A 22,844-nucleotide genomic window follows, 5' to 3' on the forward strand; every position below is an offset into this window, starting at 1 on the left:
TTCAAAAGATTAAACCAGTGTTTCCAAAGTTTAACCCATTTTACTATCACCGAATGGTGTAAAAACACAAAAAAACTGTTTGAAGTAATAATGTAAAGTATACCTGATTTGTAATAGTATTGAAAAACAACTATAATTTGTCAGTAAACGTTCCATTCACTCATGGAAACTGTAGGATGTGGTTGAAAGCTCATCGAAATATAATAAGCGTGTCTTTTGAGTTGAGATGTCAGATTTAACTTACAGGAAGTTGCATAACGTTGCTTTTATAGCCACTGTAAACCAGCTGTTGGGTCATGTGGAGTTGTAGTATTGGTGGAGAATAAATGCTAATTAGCCAAATGCACTGGAAATTCCCTAATCTGTCGTCCCGCCCCTCTTTATTCCAGGGTGAAGACTCCTCCAACATGGACGGCTTTTATGACCAGCAGGTCCCCTTTGTGGTGCCTGAGAGTGAGAGTGTGAGTGCACGGAGCCCAGCGACAACTCGTCACATTTTAAGGTTTACAATTCATGTTCACTGAATGTGTGTTTTAATCAAACCTCCAGAAATGTCATGTAGAGGGAGCGGAGAGGTGTCTCAGCGACCGGAAGAGGAAGTTCATGGACACGGAGCTGGCTCAGGACACAGAAGGTAGTCTCATCATGTGTGAACGTGATCTCCTAAAGGGGCGTGCTTGTCTGCGAGAAAGCAATATTTAGCTTTCTTGATGCGTTTATAACTTTCTTGCAGAGCTCTTCCAAGACCTGATCCAGCTCCAGGAAATATGGATCAGAGAAGGTGAGACCTGAAAGCATGGAACATAGAGAATACGTAACTGAAGTAGAGAAACAGGAAGCACTAAATCACAATACTGTATAAGTGGTTTCAAGGGTGAGAATCTGATTTTTAATATCCTGTGTTTTCCCCTCTGACAGCTCAGGTTCCCGATGACGAGCAGTTTGTCCCAGATTTCCAGTCCAATAAGCGTGAGTAGCTGCTTCTCCTCTAATATTTTAAGAAAGTGCCCCAAAGTGTCGTGCAACAGGGAGCGAACACTTAAGAGAATAACGCACGTGCTGAATATATGTCTGAAGATATTACTGTGTTTACTGGCAACACAGTTTATGACGGGCCAATGAAATGATGGAGGTCACGTGGTGCAGGAAATAGAAGGGGATACAATGATGTCACAGATAAGACCCGAGTATGGGTAAATGGTACATTCAGTGCTGCTGCCTGACACGTACTTATTACGTACGTATTTATTGCTGCTTGATAGCTGCCTCAACCGAACGACTCCCGGTCCCCGACCATAAATCTGATTGGATGGAAACGTCGCCGCAGATTTCAGGAAGGCTGAGATCAGATAGGAGGCTTTATTCCTGCTGCTCAAACGTGAGCCGCAGAGAGTGTGAAAACATTGTTTAACCCTTTGTTTTGCCATCACATCTCTGCGTCTTAGTCACAAGACTAATATGTCGGCTCCTAAAATTCGTTTGATATTCTGTAAGAAGCAGGACAGATGTTCACAATTCCTCTTTGGAGCATTTTTGTACCTTAATTAGAAAATTGTTAAATATAGCCAGCACTGGTTTGATCGTAATAAAACATAATTCTATTCAGCTACGTTGTATTGCGGTGATGGAAGAAGTCTCCTCAGCACATAAAAAATACACATATCAAACAAAATATTAGTACAACAGAAGATTGTTATTCATGTGTGTGTGTGTGTTTGCAGCGATGTTTCATGGACCGCCTGTCAGCAAAGTGAAGAGAGAGTCCAGTCCGTCTAAAGACCCGTCTCCCTGCAGGACGTCCCACGCTGACATGTGCCTTTACAGTTACAGGTATACCATCAATGTGTTGTTATGGTTTTAGTATTTATACATATTTAATTTTGCACTCATTTTACCATGATTAATATATATATTTGTTTAATTCGGTGTGCATTAGACTCTTCAGGTGCTATATAAATTGATTTAAGGATATTACTCCTATCAGCCTCGATGAAATGTGGTGATCAGCTGCTTCCTGTTTACTCTCCTCAGTGCCTGTGACAACAAACCAGCTGGGCTCAAAGCTCTGCCTCCAGCCTCCACACCAGACCACTGTGGCTCCTCCCATCCTGCTGGACCTCCACCCGTACAGAGGCAGTTAAACCCTTCTTCCCCCCAGCTGACCAACAACTGCCCCCCGACCCACGCTCCCACCCCGAGCCCCTCCCACCACCACAACCTCCCGGCGGCCAACCAAAGCCAGCAGTTTGCTCTGCCGCGCCCCCCCGTCAGCTGCCCCAGTTCATCCTTCACCACGGAACAAAGGTGAGTTCTTATCCAATGTGATTTTAAGCTGCAAACAAATGCAGTTGAAACCCTCAAACCTCCTCTTGTGTTCCTCAACACCTCAGGTTTCAGCGGCAGCTGTCAGAGCCCTGCTTGTCTTTCCTCCCTCCGGAGAAAACGGTGAGCGCGCCGTACCAGCCCTCGAGCCGCGACGGCCGACCGTCGTACCAGCGCCACCTCTCGGATCCCCCGGTCCCCCAGGGCCCCCGGGGTTTCAAACAGGAGCTGGTGGATCCACGATACCCAGAGCCAGGGCTGGCCCGGACCCAGACTGCTTTCAACCACGTCACGATCAAACAAGAGCCAAGAGACTTTGGCTTCGACTCAGGTGAGTGTGTCACCTGCTACGTCTACTCACACTCTCACTCTTAAGTCAAGTATTGAATGCTATTGCTGTTTTTACAAAACAATAATAGCAACCTAGGACTAGGTGTTGAGACATTAAAGACAATTTTCTCCCGTCTTCCAGAGGTTCAAACCTGCCAGTCATCATTTGGGAAGTCTTCAGTCTTGTACCAGAATAACAGTGTCGGTGAGTTTGTGTGTGTGTCTTTTAAAAAATAAGTTTGTCGTGGCGTCTGAGCCTGTAGGGTTTCTCAGTCGAACAATTGTTTCTGATAATATTTCTCGTTTCTTCACACAGGTCTCGGTCATGACAGAGAGCAGCATCTGTACTACGACGACGCCGGTGTCGTGCCAGAAAGACTGGACGGTGAGATCCGATTCGGACAATTTTTTTTTTCTGGTGAAATAGCGAGCGATGTACTCATCGTGTCTTCTTTGACTCTGTGAGCAGGCAAAGTGAAGCAGGAGGGTTTGCCGTACCAGCGCCGCGGCTCCCTGCAGCTCTGGCAGTTCCTGCTCACACTGCTGGACAACCCGGCCAACGCACACCTGATCGGCTGGACGGGACGCAACATGGAGTTTAAACTAGTCGATCCAGAGGAGGTCAGTCCTCGCCGAGCCCCACACAGGGTTGTTTTTTAAAGGTTTAGATGTTTACTATTGAAGGGACTGATGAGACCTGGCAAGGATTAAAAGAATCCTTACTTTTACCTATTAGGGAGTAAACCTAACCAATAGACAAAAAATTGTCCTTGTGTGTCTTTACAAACCAGCTGGATGTTTTATTGAGTTTCTTGTGTGCAGGTGGCTCGGCTCTGGGGCCTCCAGAAGAACCGACCGGCGATGAACTACGACAAGCTCAGCCGCTCTCTGAGGTACTACTACGAGAAGGGCATCATGCAGAAGGTAAAGGCAGGTCTCACTGTTTACACATTTATTATGAAGTAAAAGTCATCTTTTTAATTTGACTTTTTTAAGGGTTTTCCTTTTTGGAACCTTTTTATATTACAGAGTAAATCTGGGTATTGTAGTTCATTTAAAATATTTGAAATTTGCATTAAAACGATCATCCTTTTCACCTCCGATTGGCTCGTCCTGCAGGTGGCTGGGGAACGGTACGTTTACAAGTTTGTATGCAACCCCGAGGCGCTTTTCTCCCTGGCTTTCCCAGACAACCAGAGGCCGAGTCTGAAGGCCGACCCGGACGCCATCCTGCCCCCCAGCGAGGAGGACGGCCTCCCCCCGCCCAGCTACGAGGAGGAGGGTCCGTACCTGGAGGGAGCGGAGCAGTGCGTCCAGGGACTGGCTTTCCCTGACAGCTACCCGTACTAGACTCTACAGCCTGGCAGCTGCAGGAAAACGTGAGATATTTTACAGGAGGAACCTGAATTACTGAGCAGTGTTTGAGATTTTCAACATGTATTGGCTCGTCTATGTCACAGGCAAGAAGAATTTATCAGAGAATTATTTTATTGAAAGTAAACTAAGCCAAAATCAGTGGATGTAAAAAATCTGAAGTCTCTAATGCTGCGTTCACTCCAAACGCGTCGCGAATTATTCGCGCGAGTAGATTACATACAAAGTCTATGCACAGACGCGATGAGACTGGCGTGGCGCGAATTTGCGATGGCGCGGCGCGATTGACGCGAATTTGCGCCAAATCGCCCCAAACGCGCGAGTTGAAATTTTTCAACTTCTGCGAAATATTCGCGTTACGCCCCGGCGTGATAGCCTATCAGCATTGAGTTGCTCCCCCCTGTCATCACTGACTTCCTGCCATTGTTGAATCAGGAAATAAATACTGTAGCCGTCTGTGTTCACCCAGAGCTCTACGATCAAATCGGCATCATTACGTAGTTATTTCGGAGTCCCTTTTTGTCGGTTTATTGCCGTTAAATCGCAGCCAAATGAGTTTATTTTGTGTTCATACAGCTGTAGTAAACAGCGACCTGTGGCTTGCTAGACACAGTGAATACAGCTCGATAAAATCCATGGAGCTCCTCTGGACAATATTATGAACCCAGACGTGACGGCGTTTAGTTTCCCGGGATATCTGTGACTTCCACAACACGTGCTAAGCAGAAATAGTTTTTTTTTTTTCATGGTTAATGGCGGACAGTTGAACGGCTTTCAGGGCGATAAGCTGCGCCCAGCACGATTCACACATGAACACAAATGGTCTCCGGCGTTTTGACCGGCGGCGCGAATGACGCGAATTTGGTGTGAACGCAGCATAAGACCGTTGATTTGGACTCACTCCCTCAGCAAAAATGCAATTCTTTGTCCAAAACTATTGTTGTTATGACTGGTTAGGGTCACTGTTTACAAAAGAAATTGTAAAGTTGAGATAAATTAGTAATTTTATGAAGAAAAAAAAACGGTATTTCAAAATAAAAGTCAATAATATGACGTAGAGATGATATTATAATTCAAGAATAAAGTTGTATTTTGACTTGAACAATACTTGTCTCAATAATGGTAGACTTTAGTCTCATAAAATCTGCAACTTAATTCTCTTTATCTTTTTACGGTTTTACTCTCATAGCATAACCTTTTCTTCTCAATATTTCATGCTCAGAATCGCAGATGTTTCCCCGCCTGTCTCAGTGACCCTACAACCTGCTGGGTTGTAGTTTTATAGCACGGCCGTCGCTGTAGTCCTCGCGTACGTGAACTCTGGGAATTCAACCAAAAAGTATCTTCAAACCGCGGGCACTCCTTTTACTAACGAAATTAGTTCTAATTGTTTTTCTTTGGTAAACCTTATACTGCTTGAAAGGGACACACTTGTATTTTCCAGATGGTATAGTCCTCCTATAAACATGTATATTGAAATGTCTTTTGTGTTGTTTCAAAGCTAATATTTTTGGCATTATATGGACATGTCATTTTTTCCTAAACTGTTTTATGACAAAGGTACTGCGACTATTTTTCTGTAATACTGCCACTAAGATGCTAATAATAAGCATGGACTTTCTTACAAGCGGCTCACCAGTTCTTGTACCGAGATAGTTTTCTGCATTTTGTATAGTTGATTTGCTTCAATGTGTAGAAAAAGGTGTATAATTACATATGAATATATTTTTGCAAAAGGCTGCATTTGCTTGACGTTGTACTATGAGCTGCAAAGTTTAGCCTGCTAATGTATTGCATCAATTCCAGCCTCTCTGGTGTAACGTCTACCCTCAGATACTGTATGTGTGCCTTCTGTTGATCTTTACTGATACAATAAACTATTTTACTCTTTTCTTTCGCCTATCGTTTGATGTTGTTCAAAGCTTTGTCTAAAGTCAAGCAGCAGCAGCAGCAGCGGCCTCTGCTGTTTGTTAGAGAAGTGAAAAGGTTTACAGAACCTGATATCTCCAGGCTGTCTCCCAATTCAAATACTGACCAGGCCCCACCCTGATTATCAAAAACATCAAAAATACAAATAAGTTCAAAGTATTGAAAAAAATGATAATTATGTCCTGATAACCCAAAAGTGTAGAAAAAATAAAAGTCCCAAAAGCACAAAAGATGTAAATGCTATACACAAATAAATAACCCTCAAAAATAAATAAAACCACCAAAAATCAAATTAGACAAATAAACTGTCTCTTTATACATGCTGTAACATCACAACTCATTTTACTATAATAAACAATATAATTCATAACACACAGCTACACTATTCTCTATTATAGGATTCATTATAACTGTAAGCAGCATTTTATGTAGCTGGGAAGCAACTTTGTACATTGATATACACACATATATTACATACTGTGTGATATTGCATATATTTTGCATATTTTGCATCCAAAATTATAGATGGTTGCAGGTTGACTGGTGATTACATGGTCCGTGTGAACTATGGAAGAGTCTTCAGGTTTGGCTTTGTTTTATTCATGAACATTATGCAATTCACCACTCTCCATTCTTAATGCTAACTATTAATATAATTATACATGCTGCATGTTTATTATTGTAGGATTTTTACTTTAACTGTCATATGTTTCATGTTAAGAGAGATGTTTTTGTTTTGTCAATATGCAGCCTCGATGGATGACATCTATACTTCTATTGAATAAAAACAAACTAACATCTGTACACAGCAGGAAACTGTAATAGTCAAATAACATGCTTCTTATATTTAAGTGATTTTGTGACTTTGTTTTGTGTCTCCATCCTCCAGAAAAGGTTGGAGGAGCAGCTGGAGAGCGAGAACGTTGAAGACAAGCGGAGGATGCTGGACGAACTCACAGAGTAAAGAAACATAAGTAAATCAGAAATATTCTCGCAAGACTTTTCCTCTGGTCCTACATTTGTTCGTTGTGAATCACAATTAAGCGAGAAGTAACCCCTCGGGTCATTGTCAGCCATCTTGGATTCCGGTCCAATTTCTGTCAGAATCACATGCATATTGTGTTTCCATGTCCACACCTCATTCACATCTGCAAGGTACTTAATCAGTTACTGGACTGCCCAATGATTGAGATAAATGTTATAAAATAGATTAGATTAGATTAAGTAGATGTCCCCATATGCCTGTCCATTTCCTGAAGCCACTTTCTACGTAATTATAATAGTGTGCATGCTAGTCAGTATGTGTTTTGGAGGAAAACAATGAAATATTTGCAAAAACATACATTTCTCTGTTGCTGTTTCACCACAAGTGGCCCTTGGTGTTCCTGAGTATACAGGTGATGGGGCTGTAGCTGCTGGCCCTCGAGTCCACCGCATGGAGCTGCACTGTAACCCAGTTAACAAAAAGGTCGTCAGCAAATGAAATGCATGATTATAATATTAGAGCTGCAACTAATACTTATTTTCATTGTGTTGTCTCGAAACTTGAAAACCCAACTGAGAGGGAGATCTGACCACTACAGCACCGAGCCTCTCTGACAGCTTAATAACGACTCTAAAACTCTAAAACTAACATTTAATGCAACACTTGAGCGAACAGAACATTCAGCTTCACTGCAGGTTCTGAACAGCAAAATAGCCACGTCGTGCTGCAAGCTTCTCACTCAATCACTAATCCGCTTGTTTTGGAAGATTTAACAGGAAGAAAAGTAGAGTAAAGTAAATAATACATTAGATATAATAATATATGTTATAATGTAAAGCATTTAGATGTGTCCATGTGCTTACAGAACATTACAAACTCCATGTACAAAACTGCAAAACAAGATTCCTCAAATATTCAATCGTCTTGTTTTCAGCTCCGCAGATGTGGATTTGGTGCTTCAACAAATGTGTCTTTCTCATCAAATTTGAGGAAAACAACTCTAATCTATAAAACAGGGTCAAAATTTAACAAATTGTTTTTGGCGTTATCTATAATTGGTAAATCATAATTGTTTTTTTGTCGATTACCTAATAATGTGCTAATGTGATGAAAAATCTACCACAAACACATGCAACTATGTCAACAAACAGAGTGTAATACCTCTGAGATCCAATTATAGCTTCTCACCCAGCAGCAAAAACAAGCACTGATTAGTGTCCGAGAGAGGCGCCTCATTAGCAGAGCTCGCCTCCTTCACAATGACTCTTTAAAGTGACACATCTAAACCACAGAGGCACCAGGCCAATCTGAGGTGTTAAAAAAACAAACGGTAGGAATGAAAACAGGTAAACAAGTCAAGTAGACTCTGTTCATGTCTCGAAAAGTTTTGAAACTCAGAGCAGTCGTCCATTCTCCATTCATGCCAGTGATAAATAAACTTTTATGGCAGTTCACTTGGCTTTAGACTGAAATCTAACTGTAGAAAACTCTGTTTTAATGTTGTTGGTTGAACATTAACCTGGCAAAAATGAGCTGGATGGGATGTGTCACCTAAAAGATGGACTGTGATAATTAGGACAGAATTACATACAGAACTAAATGTGTATAATACTTAGTATACTTACTAAGTGTATGAAACTATACGACTGTGTATGCCCATTAGATTCCATCAAAATAGAGTAGATATGTTATCTTTTGATCCTGTATAGTTAACAGATGTTCTGAATATGATGGACATGACCTTTTGATCCCAGATGTAGTAGAACGCGATGGTTTGATGGTCCTCAGCCTTCAAAGAGAGATGTAGAGCTCGGGCTGCCGTGATGAACGATGAAGCCAGAAGGCCGGAACAATCAGCACTGCGACCTCCTCTGGGCTGAGGAGTCTGGCTCCTTCTGTGGCTTCTCATCTGTAACAATCTTTAGTAACAATCTTTAGTACGGTCAATAGGTACCCGATTAGGGTAATGAGACCGGTGCCAAGTTTTTAAATCGATCCTCTTCAGATGAGTCACGATTGAATATCTGTTAGACTATACGTGGGAGTCGGGGAATCGGCGTTTAGTAGGAGAAGGTGTAATAGTGTAAGTGAGGATGCTGCTTCCAATCTGCTGCTAGCCGCAAATTAAATGTATTTAAGGAAGGGCTGTCGACTGTGTCCTGCCTTAAGGTATTCCATGCCATGCTGATTCTGGCCGTGAAATTTTTTTCCCTGATGCCAGTTTGATGTTGTATTTGTAGTTTCTGACTGTGGCCTCGGGTTGTAGTTGATAGTGATGGCCGTATCATGGAATTTCCGCAAGTGGAGCAGGGTCTGTTGCATTTAACGCTGTCGTAGCCCTGTAGGATTTTAAAGCACTGGATTATGTCTGTTCGTTGTCGGCGGTATTCCAGTGTGGGTAGGCCTAGGTGTACTAGTCGCTCTGGGTAGGATTTATCAGAAGTGCCTTGCACCAGTCTCGTGGCCCGGCGCTGGACTTGTTCAATTGCATCCTTCTGCCGTTTGAATTTAGGTGACCATATGGCTGAAGTGTACTCCAGATGAGGGCGGACGAGTCTCTTGAGAGGTGTAAAAATGATGTCTTGTCCATTGCTTTGATAGCACCCATTGTGCGGTTGGCCTTGCTCACTTGAGTTTGAATGTGTTTTTGGAAGCTCAGTTTATGGTCGATCACTACACCAAGATCTTTCTCTGCTTCTGTTGTTTCGAGGGTATGTGTAACTCCGTCTGCAATGATCATTGTGTCGGTCAGAATGGGGTTGTTGTGTCCGAGGTGCAAGACTTTGCATTTCTCGGGGTGGAAGCGCAATTGCATCAGAACTGACCAGGCCTGGAGTTGATCTAGATCAGTTTGAAGACTTGTGTGTTGAGGTTTGTGGGCGTCCAATATGGCTTGGTAGATTTTTGTATCGTCGGCGAACATGGATATGAAGTTGCTGAGGAGACTGGGAATGTCACTGACAAAGAGGGTGAACAGTAGCGGGCCCAGGACGGAACCCTGTGGGACACCGCTAGTTATTTCAGTCCAGTTTGAGAGCTTCCCGTTAACTGTTTGCTGTCTTCTCTTTGTCAGAAAGTTCCTGATCCATAGCAGAATATTATCTCGGATGTCGAAGGAGGAAAGCTGTGCAAGGAGGCGTTCGTGCGGGACTGTGAGGGTGTCTAAAGGTTTTTTAAAAAGTCATTCAACACTATTTTAAAAACAAGGCACATGAGTTCGACCAAAAGATTTACGAAGGGTTAAGACAAATACATGTGGAAGTCTTTGCACTCTTGAAACACAGATTTTCAGGAAATGGTGTCAGGTGTCTGTAGCCAAGGTTCAAACAGATACTCATAATACACTCAACACTTCATTATTATTATGGAAACAATACTTTAGCTTCTACTTTAGGGTTTCTACTAGAACATGTTGAAATGCTTTGATGTTCATAAAACTCTTTGTTTTTATCATACTGTCTGTTTGAAGACACCTGAATTCAGCTGGGTCTCATGTCTGACACATCAGATACAGCTGTATACAAACATGAGATTCAGAACTTTGTCCAGTGGTGCGACAAACCTCAACGTCAAGAAAACAGAGATGGTATTCGACCCCCAATACATTGGAGACCACTCACCAGTGGTTATCCATGACCAGAACATAGCACAGGTTGACTCTTACAGACACCTGGGCATACACATTGACAACAAACTGACATGGAGTGTTCAGGTAGAAAATGGCTGCACTAGGGTCCAACAGCGGCTACACTTCCTTCGTAGGCTGAGGGTCTTTGGTGTAAACCAGAAAGTGTTGCTCCTCTTCTACCACACTATAGTTGAGAGCATCCTAAGGTTTGGCATCTCAGCCTGGTTTGGCAACCTCAGTGTACAGCTGAAAGCTCAGATTACCTGGCTAACACAAAGAGCCATGAAAATCATCAGACAGGCCCAGAAGATTATTTCAGACCCCTCTCGTGTCCTCCACCCTGAATACCAGCTTCTTCCCTCAGGCAGACGCTTCAGAGTCCCCCAGTGCAGGCTCGACTGCTTTAACAACTCCTTTGTCCCCCTGTCCACCAAAGCCCTAAATGGCAGGTTAGCCAGAGCCAAACCCCTGTAACGCTGATTCTTATCTTAACTGGACACATGTACTTTCTATGATAATTCTATGTTGAGGAGGCTATTTCACTTTTTTATCACTCATATTATTCAATACATCCAAATACAGATGTTAGGAATCATTTTGAGATTCCTAACATCATCAGAGCCTGTCTCTGGCTCTCAACCATAGGATTTTCTCAGTCCCTGTGTGTGTATGGCGCTGTATCTCAGCCTATCATCGGTCGATTTCAGTCAATAAGCCCTCCTTCGACGCGTCAGCGTCTCAGGAAGGCGTGTGTCGAATTTGGTGTTGATTGACATAAGTTTCAGCCAGTAAAGTTGCAAAGAGTGCCGTGTCTCCCTGAGCGTAAAATTCCATTGGCCGAAAGTCTGACCGCTGGCCCGAGGTGGGTTGACCCCCCTTCCACAGGAAACATCTCGGCTGTAAACAGGATGCACTTCGCGGCCATGACGGTAGCTCTGAACCGGAGCATTTTCGATGTTTTTGTACTAATATTTCATAAAACCTGACCAAAAACCATGGATTTTTTCCGGTGAAGACCAGTGGCATTGGACCGTTGTCCAGTCACAGCGTTGTGGTGCGTCCACGGAGAGAAGAACCGACGGTATGTACGCTTTCTCTGCGTGATGCTAATGCTAAACGATGTCCGGATTAGCCGGCTAGCTGCTAGCTTCGTGGTGAAAATATTGATTTGAGGCAGACATAACGCCGATTTCTGCCCAGGATTTCATGATTTTATGCCACGTTTTATAGATGCTTATACTAGTAGTCTATAGTTGTGTTTGGAGTGTGTAAAAAGTGACTTATATGATAGTGTTGCCCATACGTTGCTGTTTAATCCGGAAAAAAAACTGGACAGATCCACAATACTGGCGAACAATAAGGCTATTTTCCGAACAATATTTTCAGGGGTCCTGAGCCCGAGAGCCCCCCAAATGGGGGGCGCTCGTAGCCAGAAGGTCAACTCCTTTGTCCCCCTGTCCACCAAAGCCCTAAATGGCAAGTTAGCCAGAGCCGAACCCCTGTAACGCTGATTCTTATCTTAACTGGACACATGTACTTTCTATGATGATTCTATGTTGAGGAGGCTGCTCTACTCTTACTGCACATATTATGGACACTATTACGGTGACTACAGGTGTGCTGTACGATGGGCGGTGTAGAATTTATTTGCTGTGCATGTACTTTAGGTACTGTGTGTGCGTGCATGTGGACTGGCGACAGTCTGTGTATGTATGTATGTATGCACTGTGTTATTTTTGTATTTTTTTAGCAGCAGATACTGTATGTGTCCAAGACAAATTTCCTTCGGGACGATAAAGTCTATCTTATCTTATCTTATTTTACCATCTGTCTTCAGCGGAACTGCTAGGCAGTTTGGGTCCATGTTTACTTCCTGTCAGCTGATGTCATTCACACACACACTGCAACCGGGTATAAACCTAATAGCTCGTTTAAGGCACAATTTGTGTAGCGTTTCGAGACTTTGACAGTATTTATACAGCACTTGGTGCTGCTTTATAATAAAAAACAAAAAAGACATGAAAATCTCACTTTTTATAATATGGGACCTTATGTCTGATCTGAAAGTGGTAGGTTGACATTAGCTGTGTGTTTCTAATGTGCTTCTGCCCGAATTACTTTCCCACTCTAGCAGGCAAGGACACCTCCACTAGCGCGTCATACAGTGTCGTCATGCAGTGTTGTTTTGGATCTCGATAATTAACTCCTGTCTGAACCCTCTGATTTATGCTCTGTTCTACCCCTGGCTATCAAACTCATCATCACACTGAAAATACTGCAGCCTCACTCTCAGCAGCACAGGATCCTGTAGACTAAATGATCTGTGTTTGGTCACTTTTCAGTTTCAATGAAACATTGTGTGTGTGTGTGTGTGTGTGTGTGTGTGTGTGTGTGTGTGTGAGAGTGATCTGATTACTCACTGTGTGGTCCTCAATGCACTAGACAGTGGCTTCAGCTGCGGACTTTCTTATTCTGTCACACGCTGCTGAAAAACATCATTACACATAAGATGAATGCAATATAATAAAGTGACACGAATTTTCTATCATTTTTTGTATCATATAGGACTTTAAAACGTCAGCAAGATTTCCCTTTTACTGCAAAGTTCCTCTACTTCCTCATTACTGTTGTGTTTTTTAAACTGGGAATAATCTCCACTCAAAGATGTTGAGTCTGGTATGATCTAACAGAACTTTTATGGCTGCTTCTCTGTGCTGTTTTTGACTCTGACATGATTTATTTCCTGTAGCAAGTGAACAAATACAAGCCTGCAATGTTAAATCTCTGCCATGCTGTAGTTGTGTTTAACATGTAAATTACTGCCATGCAAAAACTGACATTGCAATAATAAAAGTCAAATACAGAACTATACTTTTGTGTGTTATTCATCCACAGATGTAAGTGTAAAGCTGGATTTCTCGCCTGTCTGAACAAAGCCTGCAAATCATGTTTGAGAAAATGGTTATTACATTTCATTTGAAATGGCAAAATATAAATGATAGATCTATATATCTCTTTGAAATGTGTATTAAGACAGCAGTGCTTTAAATTTATTATCGTTTCAAGATTACAAGTATTACTATTTTCATTGTACAACAGGGCTGCACAACGAAATGCAGATTGTTGTCCCATTTTGCCACTGAACAAAAAGTTATAGTAATATATAAATATATATATAGAGAGAAAATAAAAAATACATCTGTAAAGACATAACAAAGAAGTGCCTTGTGTGTAACAGTTACATCTAAATCTACCAATTCATAATAAATAGATAGATAGTTTATTCATCCCACAAGGGGACATTTGTTTACAGCAGCAAAAAATGTACTTAAGCAATACAAATAACAGAGTAATAAATATTAAATATTAAAATTGCACAGTACATACAATGAAATAGAATAGTATCATTGTATTATTATATTATTATTATAATACCATGTTGCACGTTGTACTATTTTGCAATATGTTGTTGGAGACATAACAAGAAAAATAAATCTCATAGCCTGTCCTTAATACTATAAGAGGCAAAGGTTACACACTATTGTTTTACGATCATAATCACACTATTGTTTTACTATCATAATCACACTATTGTTTTACTATCATAATCACACTATTGTTTTATTATCATAATCACACTATTGTTTTACTATCATAATCACACTATTGTTTTCCTATCATAATCACACTATAATCAGCTGCAGTGCAGTCCTCGAGACAATAGGGGGCGATGTTGCGCTGTAACATTTAAAGCTAACGCTGTTGACAGCAATGGGAACAGTCTGGATTTAACACCTTAACCTTTATGTAACCGTGTATATCATTTAACTGCTTTTATTGAAAGCATGTTACGGACATTGTGTCAGGCTGGCGGCGCCGTTGTTAAGGTAAGGACACTGTTTATTTGACACCAACAGTCTTTTTGTCCTAGTTGAAAGGTTGGCTAACTAGCTGCATGCTAACTAGCTGCATGCTAACTTTAGCCCTATGCTTTAGCTGGAGCAGTCACTTTACGTTAGCCAGTTATTTCAACCGCTAGCACCTGACATTTAAGCTTTCTATGTGTGCATTTATATCAATAAACACTGCGATTTCTATCTAAACACTTTAAATATATAGATATATATCTGTAACGTTACTGCACTACTACTAGTTTAGACCTTGTAATCGATAAAACAACTAACACTAAATTTCACCTGCGGTACTTAGAGGCCACGCATTTACGGGATGACGTCATTAACCGGAAGCCTTAACAAGCACTTGGACACTAAATATAACCCAGAAACTTGAATATAATTTAAGAACATTTTCTACAATGATCCACAACCACAACATTTGCTCAAGGAAAAACAATAATAATCTTGTCACACGTAATAACTTTCAACCTCTTGCAACCACCACCAAATAGTAAAAGACCTATTTTACAATATTAACATACATGAGAAGCAGTAGTAGGAGATCTTAGAGGTAAATGTGGGTATAATTGGGACAGATTAACTGATTCGTACGTCACTATGTGTCTCCTGTCTCTGCAGAACTCCCAGCGGACGGTGCCCAGACTGTGGCCGACTCCAGTCCAGCAACGATGGGCCTCCCGCTTACTCATGAACACCGTGGTGCTGTTTGTGCCACAGCAGGAGGCCTGGGTGGTCCAGAGGATGGGGCGCTTTCACCGCATCTTAGAGCCGGAATATGATGGACATGACCATTTGATCCCAGATGTAGTAGAACGTGGTGGTTTGATGGTCCTCGGCCTTCAAAGAGAGATGTAGAGCTCGGGCCGCCGTGATGAACGATGAAGCCAGAAGGCCGGAACAATCAGCACTGCGACCTCCTCTGGGCTGAGGAGTCTGGCTGCTTCTCATCTGGAGCTGTGAGGGTGTCGAAAGGTTTTTAAAAAGTCAGATTCAGAACTTTGTCCAGTGGTGCGACAAACCTCATCCTCGACGTCAAGAAAACAGAGGAGATGGTATTCGACCCCAAATACATTGGAGACCACTCACCAGTGGTTATCCATGACCAGAACATAGCACAGGTTGACTCTTACAGACACCTGGGCATACACATTGACAACAAACTGACATGGAGTGTTCAGGTAGAAAATGGCTGCACTAGGGTCCAACAGCGGCTACACTTCCTTCGTAGGCTGAGGGTCTTTGGTGTCAACCAGAAAGTGTTGCTCCTCTTCTACCACACTATAGTTGAGAGCATCCTGCGGTTTGGCATCTCAGCCTGGTTTGGCAACCTCAGTGTACAGCTGAAAGCCCAGATTACCCAGCTAACACAGAGAGCCATGAAAATCATCAGACAGGCCCAGAAGATTATTTCAGACCCCTCTCATGTCCTCCACCCTGAATACCAGCTTCTTCCCTCAGGCAGACGCTTCAGAGTCCCCCAGTGCAGGCTCGACCGCTTTAACAACTCCTTTGTCCCACTGTCCACCAAAGCCCTAAATGGCAGGTTAGCCAGAGCCGAACCCCTGTAACGCTGATTATTATCTTAACTGGACACATGTACTTTCTATGATGATTCTATGTTGAGGAGGCTGCTCTACTCTTACTGCACATATTATGGACACTATTACGGTGACTACAGGTGTGCTGTACGATGGGCGGTGTGCAATTTATTTGCTGTGCATGTACTGTAGGTACTGTGTGTGCGTGCATGTGGACTGGCGACAGTCTGTGTATGTATGTATGTATGCACTGTGTTATTTTTGTATTTTTTAAACATTATTATGTGTCCAAGAAAAACTTCCTTCGGGACGATAAAGTCTATCTTATCTTATCTTATCTCACCATCTGTCTTCAGCAGAACTGCTAGGCAGTTTGGGTCCATGTTTACTTCCTGTCAGCTGATGTCATTCACACACACACTGCAACCGGGTATAAACCTAATAGCTCGTTTAAAAGCACAATTTGTGTAGCGTTTCGAAACGTTCACAGTATTTATACAGCACTTGGTGCTGCTTTATAATAAAAACAAAAAAATACATGAAAAGCTCACTTTTTATAATATGGGACCTTATGTCTGATCTGAAAGTGGTACGTTGACACACAATGTATGAGTATAAAAACTAAAGATAAGTGTGAAAAGATAAACTAGAGAGGGGTTAATGACCTTTAAGATGATGATGAGGGGGACAGAAGTTACATCATCTCTTTGATTGTATAAGTGGGAGGGAGATTAGGAGGATAGATCAGGTGTCTAGTAGAGAGTATAACTTCTCATCCCTGCTTCCCTCCTCCCTGATGGACAGCACCGAGGGCTCTCTGCTCTGCTTTCCCAACCTCAACTCCTCCTGCAGGCGGCTGCCTAAACCCCGCTCCGAGACTGCTCTGCTCTACACCCTGCTGGCCTCCGTCTCTCTGCTCACCGTGACTCTCAACATGCTCGTCGTCATCTCCATCTCCCACTTCCGGCAGCTCCACACCCCGACCAACACCCTGCTCCTGTCTCTGGCCGTGTCCGACCTGATGGTGGGGCTGCTGGTGATGCCCATTGAAGGCCTGCACTCACTGGAGACATGCTGGCTGCTGGGAGAGGTGATGTGTGCTCTGACTCCTTATGTTTCTTTCTTTCTGGTCTCTGCCTCTGTGGGCAGCATGGTGCTCATATCCATAGACCGTTATGTGGCTATCTGTAACCCACTGCTCTATGCCACAAAGATCACCCTGAACAGAGTTAAAACATGTATCTGTATATGTTGGGCTTGTTCTCTTCTCTACAACGGCTGGCTTTTGATGGGACACTTAGGGCAGCCGGACAGGTTCAACTCCTGCCACGGGGAGTGTGTGTTGGTCATCAGCCACATCTCAGGAACTGTTGACCTTTTTATCACCTTTGTTGGGCCCTGTACTGTCATGGTTGTTCTCTATATGAGGGTGTTTATTGTTGCCATTTCTCAGCTGCGTGTCATTCGGTTGCAGACCGCTGCTACAACTGTTACGTTAGCTCCAACCGCTAAAAGATCAGAGAGGAAGGCAGCCACGACTCTTGGGATTGTGATAGCTGTGTTTCTAATGTGCTTCTGCCCATTTTACTATCCCTCTCTAGCAGGCAAGGACACCTCCACTATCGTGTCATTCTCTGCAGTGTTGTCTTGGATCATGCTAATTAACTCCTGTCTGAACCCTCTGATTTATGCTCTGTTCTACCCCTGGTTTAGAAAAGCTATCAAACTCATCATCACACTGAAAATACTGCAGCCTCACTCTCAGCAGGACAGGATCCTGTAGACTAAATGATCTGTGTTTGGACACTTTTCAGTTCCAATGAAACATTATGTCTGTATTACCTGTGTGTGTGTGTGTGTGTGTGTGTGTGTGAGTGTGTGTGTGTGAGAGAGAGAGGTCTGATTACTCACTGTGTGGTCCTCAATGCTCTAGACAGTGGCTTCAGCTGCGGACTTTCTTATTCTGTCACACGCTGCTGAAAAACATCATTACACATAAGATGAATGCAATATTATAAAGTGACAAGAATTTTCTATCATTTTTTGTATCATATAGGACTTAAAAACATCGGCAACATTTCCCTTTTACTGCAAAGTTCCTCTACTTCCTCATTACTGTTGTGTTTTTTAAACTGGGAATAATCTCCACTAAAAGATGTTGAGTCTGGTATGATCTAACAGAACTTTTATGGCTGCTTCTCTGTGCTGTTTTTGACTCTGACATGATTTATTTCCTGTAGCAAGTGAACAAATATAAGTCTGCAATGTTAAATCTCTGCCATGCTGTAGTTGTGTTTAACGTGTAAATTACTGCCATGCAAAAACTGACATTGCAATAATAAAAGTCAAATACAGAACTATACTTTTGTGTGTTATTCATCCACAGATGTAAGTGTAAAGCTGGATTTCTCGCCTGTCTGTGAACAAAGCCTGCAAATCATGTTTGAGAAAATGGTTCTTACATTTCATTTGAAATGGCAAAATATAAATGATAGATCTATATATCTCTTTGAAACGTGTATTAAGACAGCAGTGCTTTAAATGTGTTCTCGTTTCAAGATTACAAGTATTACTATTTTCATTGTACAACAGGGCTGCACAACGAAATGCAGATTGTTGTCCCATTTTGCCACGAACAAAATGTTATTGTAATATATATATATATATATATATATATATATATATATATATATAGAGAGAGAAATTAAAAAATACATCTGTAAAGACATATAACAAAGAAGTGCCTTGAGTGTAACAGTTACATCTAAATCTACCAATTCATAATAAATAGATACTTTATTCATCCCACAAGGGGACATTTGTTTACAGCAGCAAAAAATGTACTTAAGCAATCAAATAACAGAGTAATAAATATTAAATATTAAAATTGCACAGTACATACAATGAAATAGAATAGTATCATTGTATTATTATATTATTATTATAATACCATGTTGCACGTTGTACTATTTTGCAATATGTTGTTGGAGACATAACAAGAAAAATAAATCTCATAGCCTGTCCTTAATACTATAAGAGGCAAAGGTTACACACTATTGTTTTACGATCATAATCACACTATTGTTTTACGATCATAATCACACTATTGTTTTACTATCATAATCACACTATTGTTTTACTATCAAAATCACACTATTGTTTTATTATCATAATCACACTATTGTTTTACTATCATAATCACACTATTGTTTTCCTATCATAATCACACTATAATCAGCTGCAGTGCAGTCCTCGAGACAATAGGGGGCGATGTTGCGCTGTAACATTTAAAGCTAACGCTGTTGACAGCAATGGGAACAGTCTGGATTTAACACCTTAACCTTTATGTAACCGTGTATATCATTTAACTGCTTTTATTGAAAGCATGTTACGGACATTGTGTCAGGCTGGCGGCGCCGTTGTTAAGGTAAGGACACTGTTTATTTGACACCAACAGTCTTTTTGTCCTAGTTGAAAGGTTGGCTAACTAGCTGCATGCTAACTAGCTGCATGCTAACTTTAGCCCTATGCTTTAGCTGGAGCAGTCACTTTACGTTAGCCAGTTATTTCAACCGCTAGCACCTGACATTTAAGCTTTCTATGTGTGCATTTATATCAATAAACACTGCGATTTCTATCTAAACACTTTAAATATATAGATATATATCTGTAACGTTGCTGCACTACTACTAGTTTAGACCTTGTAATCGATAAAACAACTAACACTAAATTTCACCTGCGGTACTTAGAGGCCACGCATTTACGGGATGACGTCATTAACCGGAAGCCTTAACAAGCACTTGGACACTAAATATAACCCAGAAACTTGAATATAATTTAAGAACATTTTCTACAATGATCCACAACCACAACATTTGCTCAAGGAAAAACAATAATAATCTTGTCACACGTAATAACTTTCAACCTCTTGCAACCACCACCAAATAGTAAAAGACCTATTTTACAATATTAACATACATGAGAAGCAGTAGTAGGAGATCTTAGAGGTAAATGTGGGTATAATTGGGACAGATTAACTGATTCGTACGTCACTATGTGTCTCCTGTCTCTGCAGAACTCCCAGCGGACGGTGCCCAGACTGTGGCCGACTCCAGTCCAGCAACGATGGGCCTCCCGCTTACTCATGAACACCGTGGTGCTGTTTGTGCCACAGCAGGAGGCCTGGGTGGTCCAGAGGATGGGGCGCTTTCACCGCATCTTAGAGCCGGAATATGATGGACATGACCATTTGATCCCAGATGTAGTAGAACGTGGTGGTTTGATGGTCCTCGGCCTTCAAAGAGAGATGTAGAGCTCGGGCCGCCGTGATGAACGATGAAGCCAGAAGGCCGGAACAATCAGCACTGCGACCTCCTCTGGGCTGAGGAGTCTGGCTGCTTCTCATCTGGAGCTGTGAGGGTGTCGAAAGGTTTTTAAAAAGTCAGATTCAGAACTTTGTCCAGTGGTGCGACAAACCTCATCCTCGACGTCAAGAAAACAGAGGAGATGGTATTCGACCCCAAATACATTGGAGACCACTCACCAGTGGTTATCCATGACCAGAACATAGCACAGGTTGACTCTTACAGACACCTGGGCATACACATTGACAACAAACTGACATGGAGTGTTCAGGTAGAAAATGGCTGCACTAGGGTCCAACAGCGGCTACACTTCCTTCGTAGGCTGAGGGTCTTTGGTGTCAACCAGAAAGTGTTGCTCCTCTTCTACCACACTATAGTTGAGAGCATCCTGCGGTTTGGCATCTCAGCCTGGTTTGGCAACCTCAGTGTACAGCTGAAAGCCCAGATTACCCAGCTAACACAGAGAGCCATGAAAATCATCAGACAGGCCCAGAAGATTATTTCAGACCCCTCTCATGTCCTCCACCCTGAATACCAGCTTCTCCCCTCAGGCAGACGCTTCAGAGTCCCCCAGTGCAGGCTCGACCGCTTTAACAACTCCTTTGTCCCACTGTCCACCAAAGCCCTAAATGGCAGGTTAGCCAGAGCCGAACCCCTGTAACGCTGATTATTATCTTAACTGGACACATGTACTTTCTATGATGATTCTATGTTGAGGAGGCTGCTCTACTCTTACTGCACATATTATGGACACTATTACGGTGACTACAGGTGTGCTGTACGATGGGCGGTGTGCAATTTATTTGCTGTGCATGTACTGTAGGTACTGTGTGTGCGAGCATGTGGACTGGCGACAGTCTGTGTATGTATGTATGTATGCACTGTGTTATTTTTGTATTTTTTAAACATTATTATGTGTCCAAGAAAAACTTCCTTCGGGACGATAAAGTCTATCTTATCTTATCTTATCTCACCATCTGTCTTCAGCAGAACTGCTAGGCAGTTTGGGTCCATGTTTACTTCCTGTCAGCTGATGTCATTCACACACACACACACACTGCAACCGGGTATAAACCTAATAGCTCGTTTAAAAGCACAATTTGTGTAGCGTTTCGAAACGTTCACAGTATTTATACAGCACTTGGTGCTGCTTTATAATAAAAACAAAAAAATACATGAAAAGCTCACTTTTTATAATATGGGACCTTATGTCTGATCTGAAAGTGGTACGTTGACACACAATGTATGAGTATAAAAACTAAAGATAAGTGTGAAAAGATAAACTAGAGAGGGGTTAATGACCTTTAAGATGATGATGAGGGGGACAGAAGTTACATCATCTCTTTGATTGTAAAAGTGGGAGGGAGATTAGGAGGATAAATCAGCTGTCTAGTAGAGAGTATAACTTCTCATCCCTGCTTCCCTCCTCCCTGATGGACAGCACCGAGGGCTCTCTGCTCTGCTTTCCCAACCTCAACTCCTCCTGCAGGCGGCTGCCTAAACCCCGCTCCGAGACTGCTCTGCTCTACACCCTGCTGGCCTCCGTCTCTCTGCTCACCGTGACTCTCAACCTGCTCGTCGTCATCTCCATCTCCCACTTCCGGCAGCTCCACACCCCGACCAACACCCTGCTCCTGTCTCTGGCCGTGTCCGACCTGATGGTGGGGCTGCTGGTGATGCCCATGGAAGGCCTGCACTCACTGGAGACATGCTGGCTGCTGGGAGAGGTGATGTGTGCTCTGACTCCTTATGTTTCTTTCTGTCTGGTCTCTGCCTCTGTGGGCAGCATGGTGCTCATATCCATAGACCGTTATGTTGCTATCTGTGACCCACTGCTCTATGCCACAAAGATCACCCTGAACAGAGTTAAAACATGTATCTGTATATGTTGGGCTTGTTCTCTTCTCTACAACGGCTGGCTTTTGATGGGACACTTAGGGCAGCCGGACAGGTTCAACTCCTGCCATGGGGAGTGTGTGGTGGTCACCAGCCACATCTCAGGAACTGTTGACCTTTTTATCACCTTTGTTGGGCCCTGTACTGTCATGGTTGTTCTCTATATGAGGGTGTTTATTGTTGCCATTTCTCAGCAGCGTGTCATTCGGTTGCAGACCGCTGCTACAACTGTTACGTTAGATCCAACCGCTAAAAGATCAGAGAGGAAGGCAGCCAGGACTCTTGGGATTGTGATAGCTGTGTTTCTAATGTGCTTCTGCCCGAATTACTATCCCTCTCTAGCAGGCAAAGACACCTCCAATAGCGCGTCATACTTTGCAGTGTTGTTTTGGATCTTGCTAATTAACTCCTGTCTGAACCCTCTGATTTATGCTCTGTTCTACCCCTGGTTTAGAAAAGCTATCAAACTCATCATCACACTGAAAATACTGCAGCCTCACTCTCAGCAGGACAGGATCCTGTAGACTAAATGATCTGTGTTTGGTCACTTTTCAGTTCCAA

At 42.5% G+C, this 22,844-nt stretch overlaps 3 protein-coding genes and 1 long non-coding RNA gene across 7 annotated transcripts in view; 3 read left to right on the top strand and 1 right to left on the bottom strand.

Moving 5' to 3' along the window:
• Window positions 1–407: 407 nt before the first annotated feature.
• On the top strand, window positions 408–5,918 carry LOC142952959 (ETS translocation variant 5-like). Its single transcript, XM_076095006.1, has 12 exons — window positions 408–461; window positions 550–634; window positions 734–781; window positions 919–969; window positions 1,722–1,830; window positions 2,032–2,304; window positions 2,391–2,653; window positions 2,795–2,857; window positions 2,969–3,037; window positions 3,119–3,273; window positions 3,475–3,576; window positions 3,772–5,918. Exons 1-12 carry the CDS (start codon window positions 408–410, stop codon window positions 4,000–4,002), a joined length of 1,503 nt encoding a protein of 500 aa, XP_075951121.1. The 3' UTR covers window positions 4,003–5,918.
• LOC142952960 (uncharacterized) lies at window positions 769–11,044 on the bottom strand. Of its 2 annotated transcripts, none has more exons than XR_012954747.1 (3): window positions 8,682–11,044; window positions 7,299–7,401; window positions 769–788 (listed from the first exon to the last, which is right to left on the bottom strand). It is a non-coding gene; the product is annotated as an uncharacterized LOC142952960 (long non-coding RNA). The 2 variants fall into 2 exon arrangements; XR_012954746.1 differs by lacking the exon at window positions 769–788 and adding an exon at window positions 6,243–7,052 and having other exon boundaries at window positions 8,682–11,039.
• A 3,258-nt stretch (window positions 11,045–14,302) lies between these two features.
• On the top strand, window positions 14,303–18,385 carry LOC142952777 (trace amine-associated receptor 13c-like). Of its 3 annotated transcripts, none has more exons than XM_076094719.1 (3): window positions 14,303–14,455; window positions 15,104–15,537; window positions 16,828–18,385. In XM_076094719.1, exon 3 carries the CDS (start codon window positions 16,958–16,960, stop codon window positions 17,804–17,806), a length of 849 nt encoding a protein of 282 aa, XP_075950834.1. In that variant the 5' UTR covers window positions 14,303–14,455; window positions 15,104–15,537; window positions 16,828–16,957; the 3' UTR covers window positions 17,807–18,385. The 3 variants fall into 3 exon arrangements, with proteins under 3 accessions (XP_075950834.1, XP_075950835.1, XP_075950833.1); XM_076094720.1 differs by having other exon boundaries at window positions 15,104–15,457; XM_076094718.1 differs by having other exon boundaries at window positions 15,104–18,385.
• A 912-nt stretch (window positions 18,386–19,297) lies between these two features.
• Window positions 19,298–22,844, top strand: part of LOC142952700 (trace amine-associated receptor 13c-like) — a 4,087-nt gene continuing 540 nt past the window's right edge. Inside the window, exons 1-2 of the mRNA XM_076094578.1 lie at window positions 19,298–19,450; window positions 20,099–22,844. The exon at window positions 20,099–22,844 is cut by the window's right edge and continues 540 nt beyond it. Of these exons, the coding sequence (XP_075950693.1) occupies window positions 21,821–22,807 (987 nt within the window). The 5' untranslated portion in view covers window positions 19,298–19,450; window positions 20,099–21,820 and the 3' untranslated portion in view covers window positions 22,808–22,844. The remainder of the gene's footprint in view (window positions 19,451–20,098) is intronic.

This window comes from Anarhichas minor, unplaced genomic scaffold (genome assembly GCF_050575085.1).
Source record: "Anarhichas minor isolate MPS153535 unplaced genomic scaffold, ASM5057508v1 ptg000018l, whole genome shotgun sequence".
NCBI lineage: Eukaryota > Metazoa > Chordata > Actinopteri > Perciformes > Anarhichadidae > Anarhichas > Anarhichas minor.

What these genes read in the sequence shown, in the direction of transcription:
- LOC142952777 (XM_076094718.1), top strand. Translation starts at nt 16,820, where the DNA reads ATGGACAGCACCGAGGGCTCTCTGCTCTGCTTTCCCAACCTCAACTCC.
- LOC142952959 (XM_076095006.1), top strand. Translation starts at nt 408, where the DNA reads ATGGACGGCTTTTATGACCAGCAGGTCCCCTTTGTGGTGCCTGAGAGT. An exon ending in GTACCAGAATAACAGTGTCG is followed by an intron (nt 2,858 to 2,968) that starts GTGAGTTTGTGT and finishes TTCTTCACACAG; the next exon opens with GTCTCGGTCATGACAGAGAG. An exon ending in CGTGCCAGAAAGACTGGACG is followed by an intron (nt 3,038 to 3,118) that starts GTGAGATCCGAT and finishes TGACTCTGTGAG; the next exon opens with CAGGCAAAGTGAAGCAGGAG.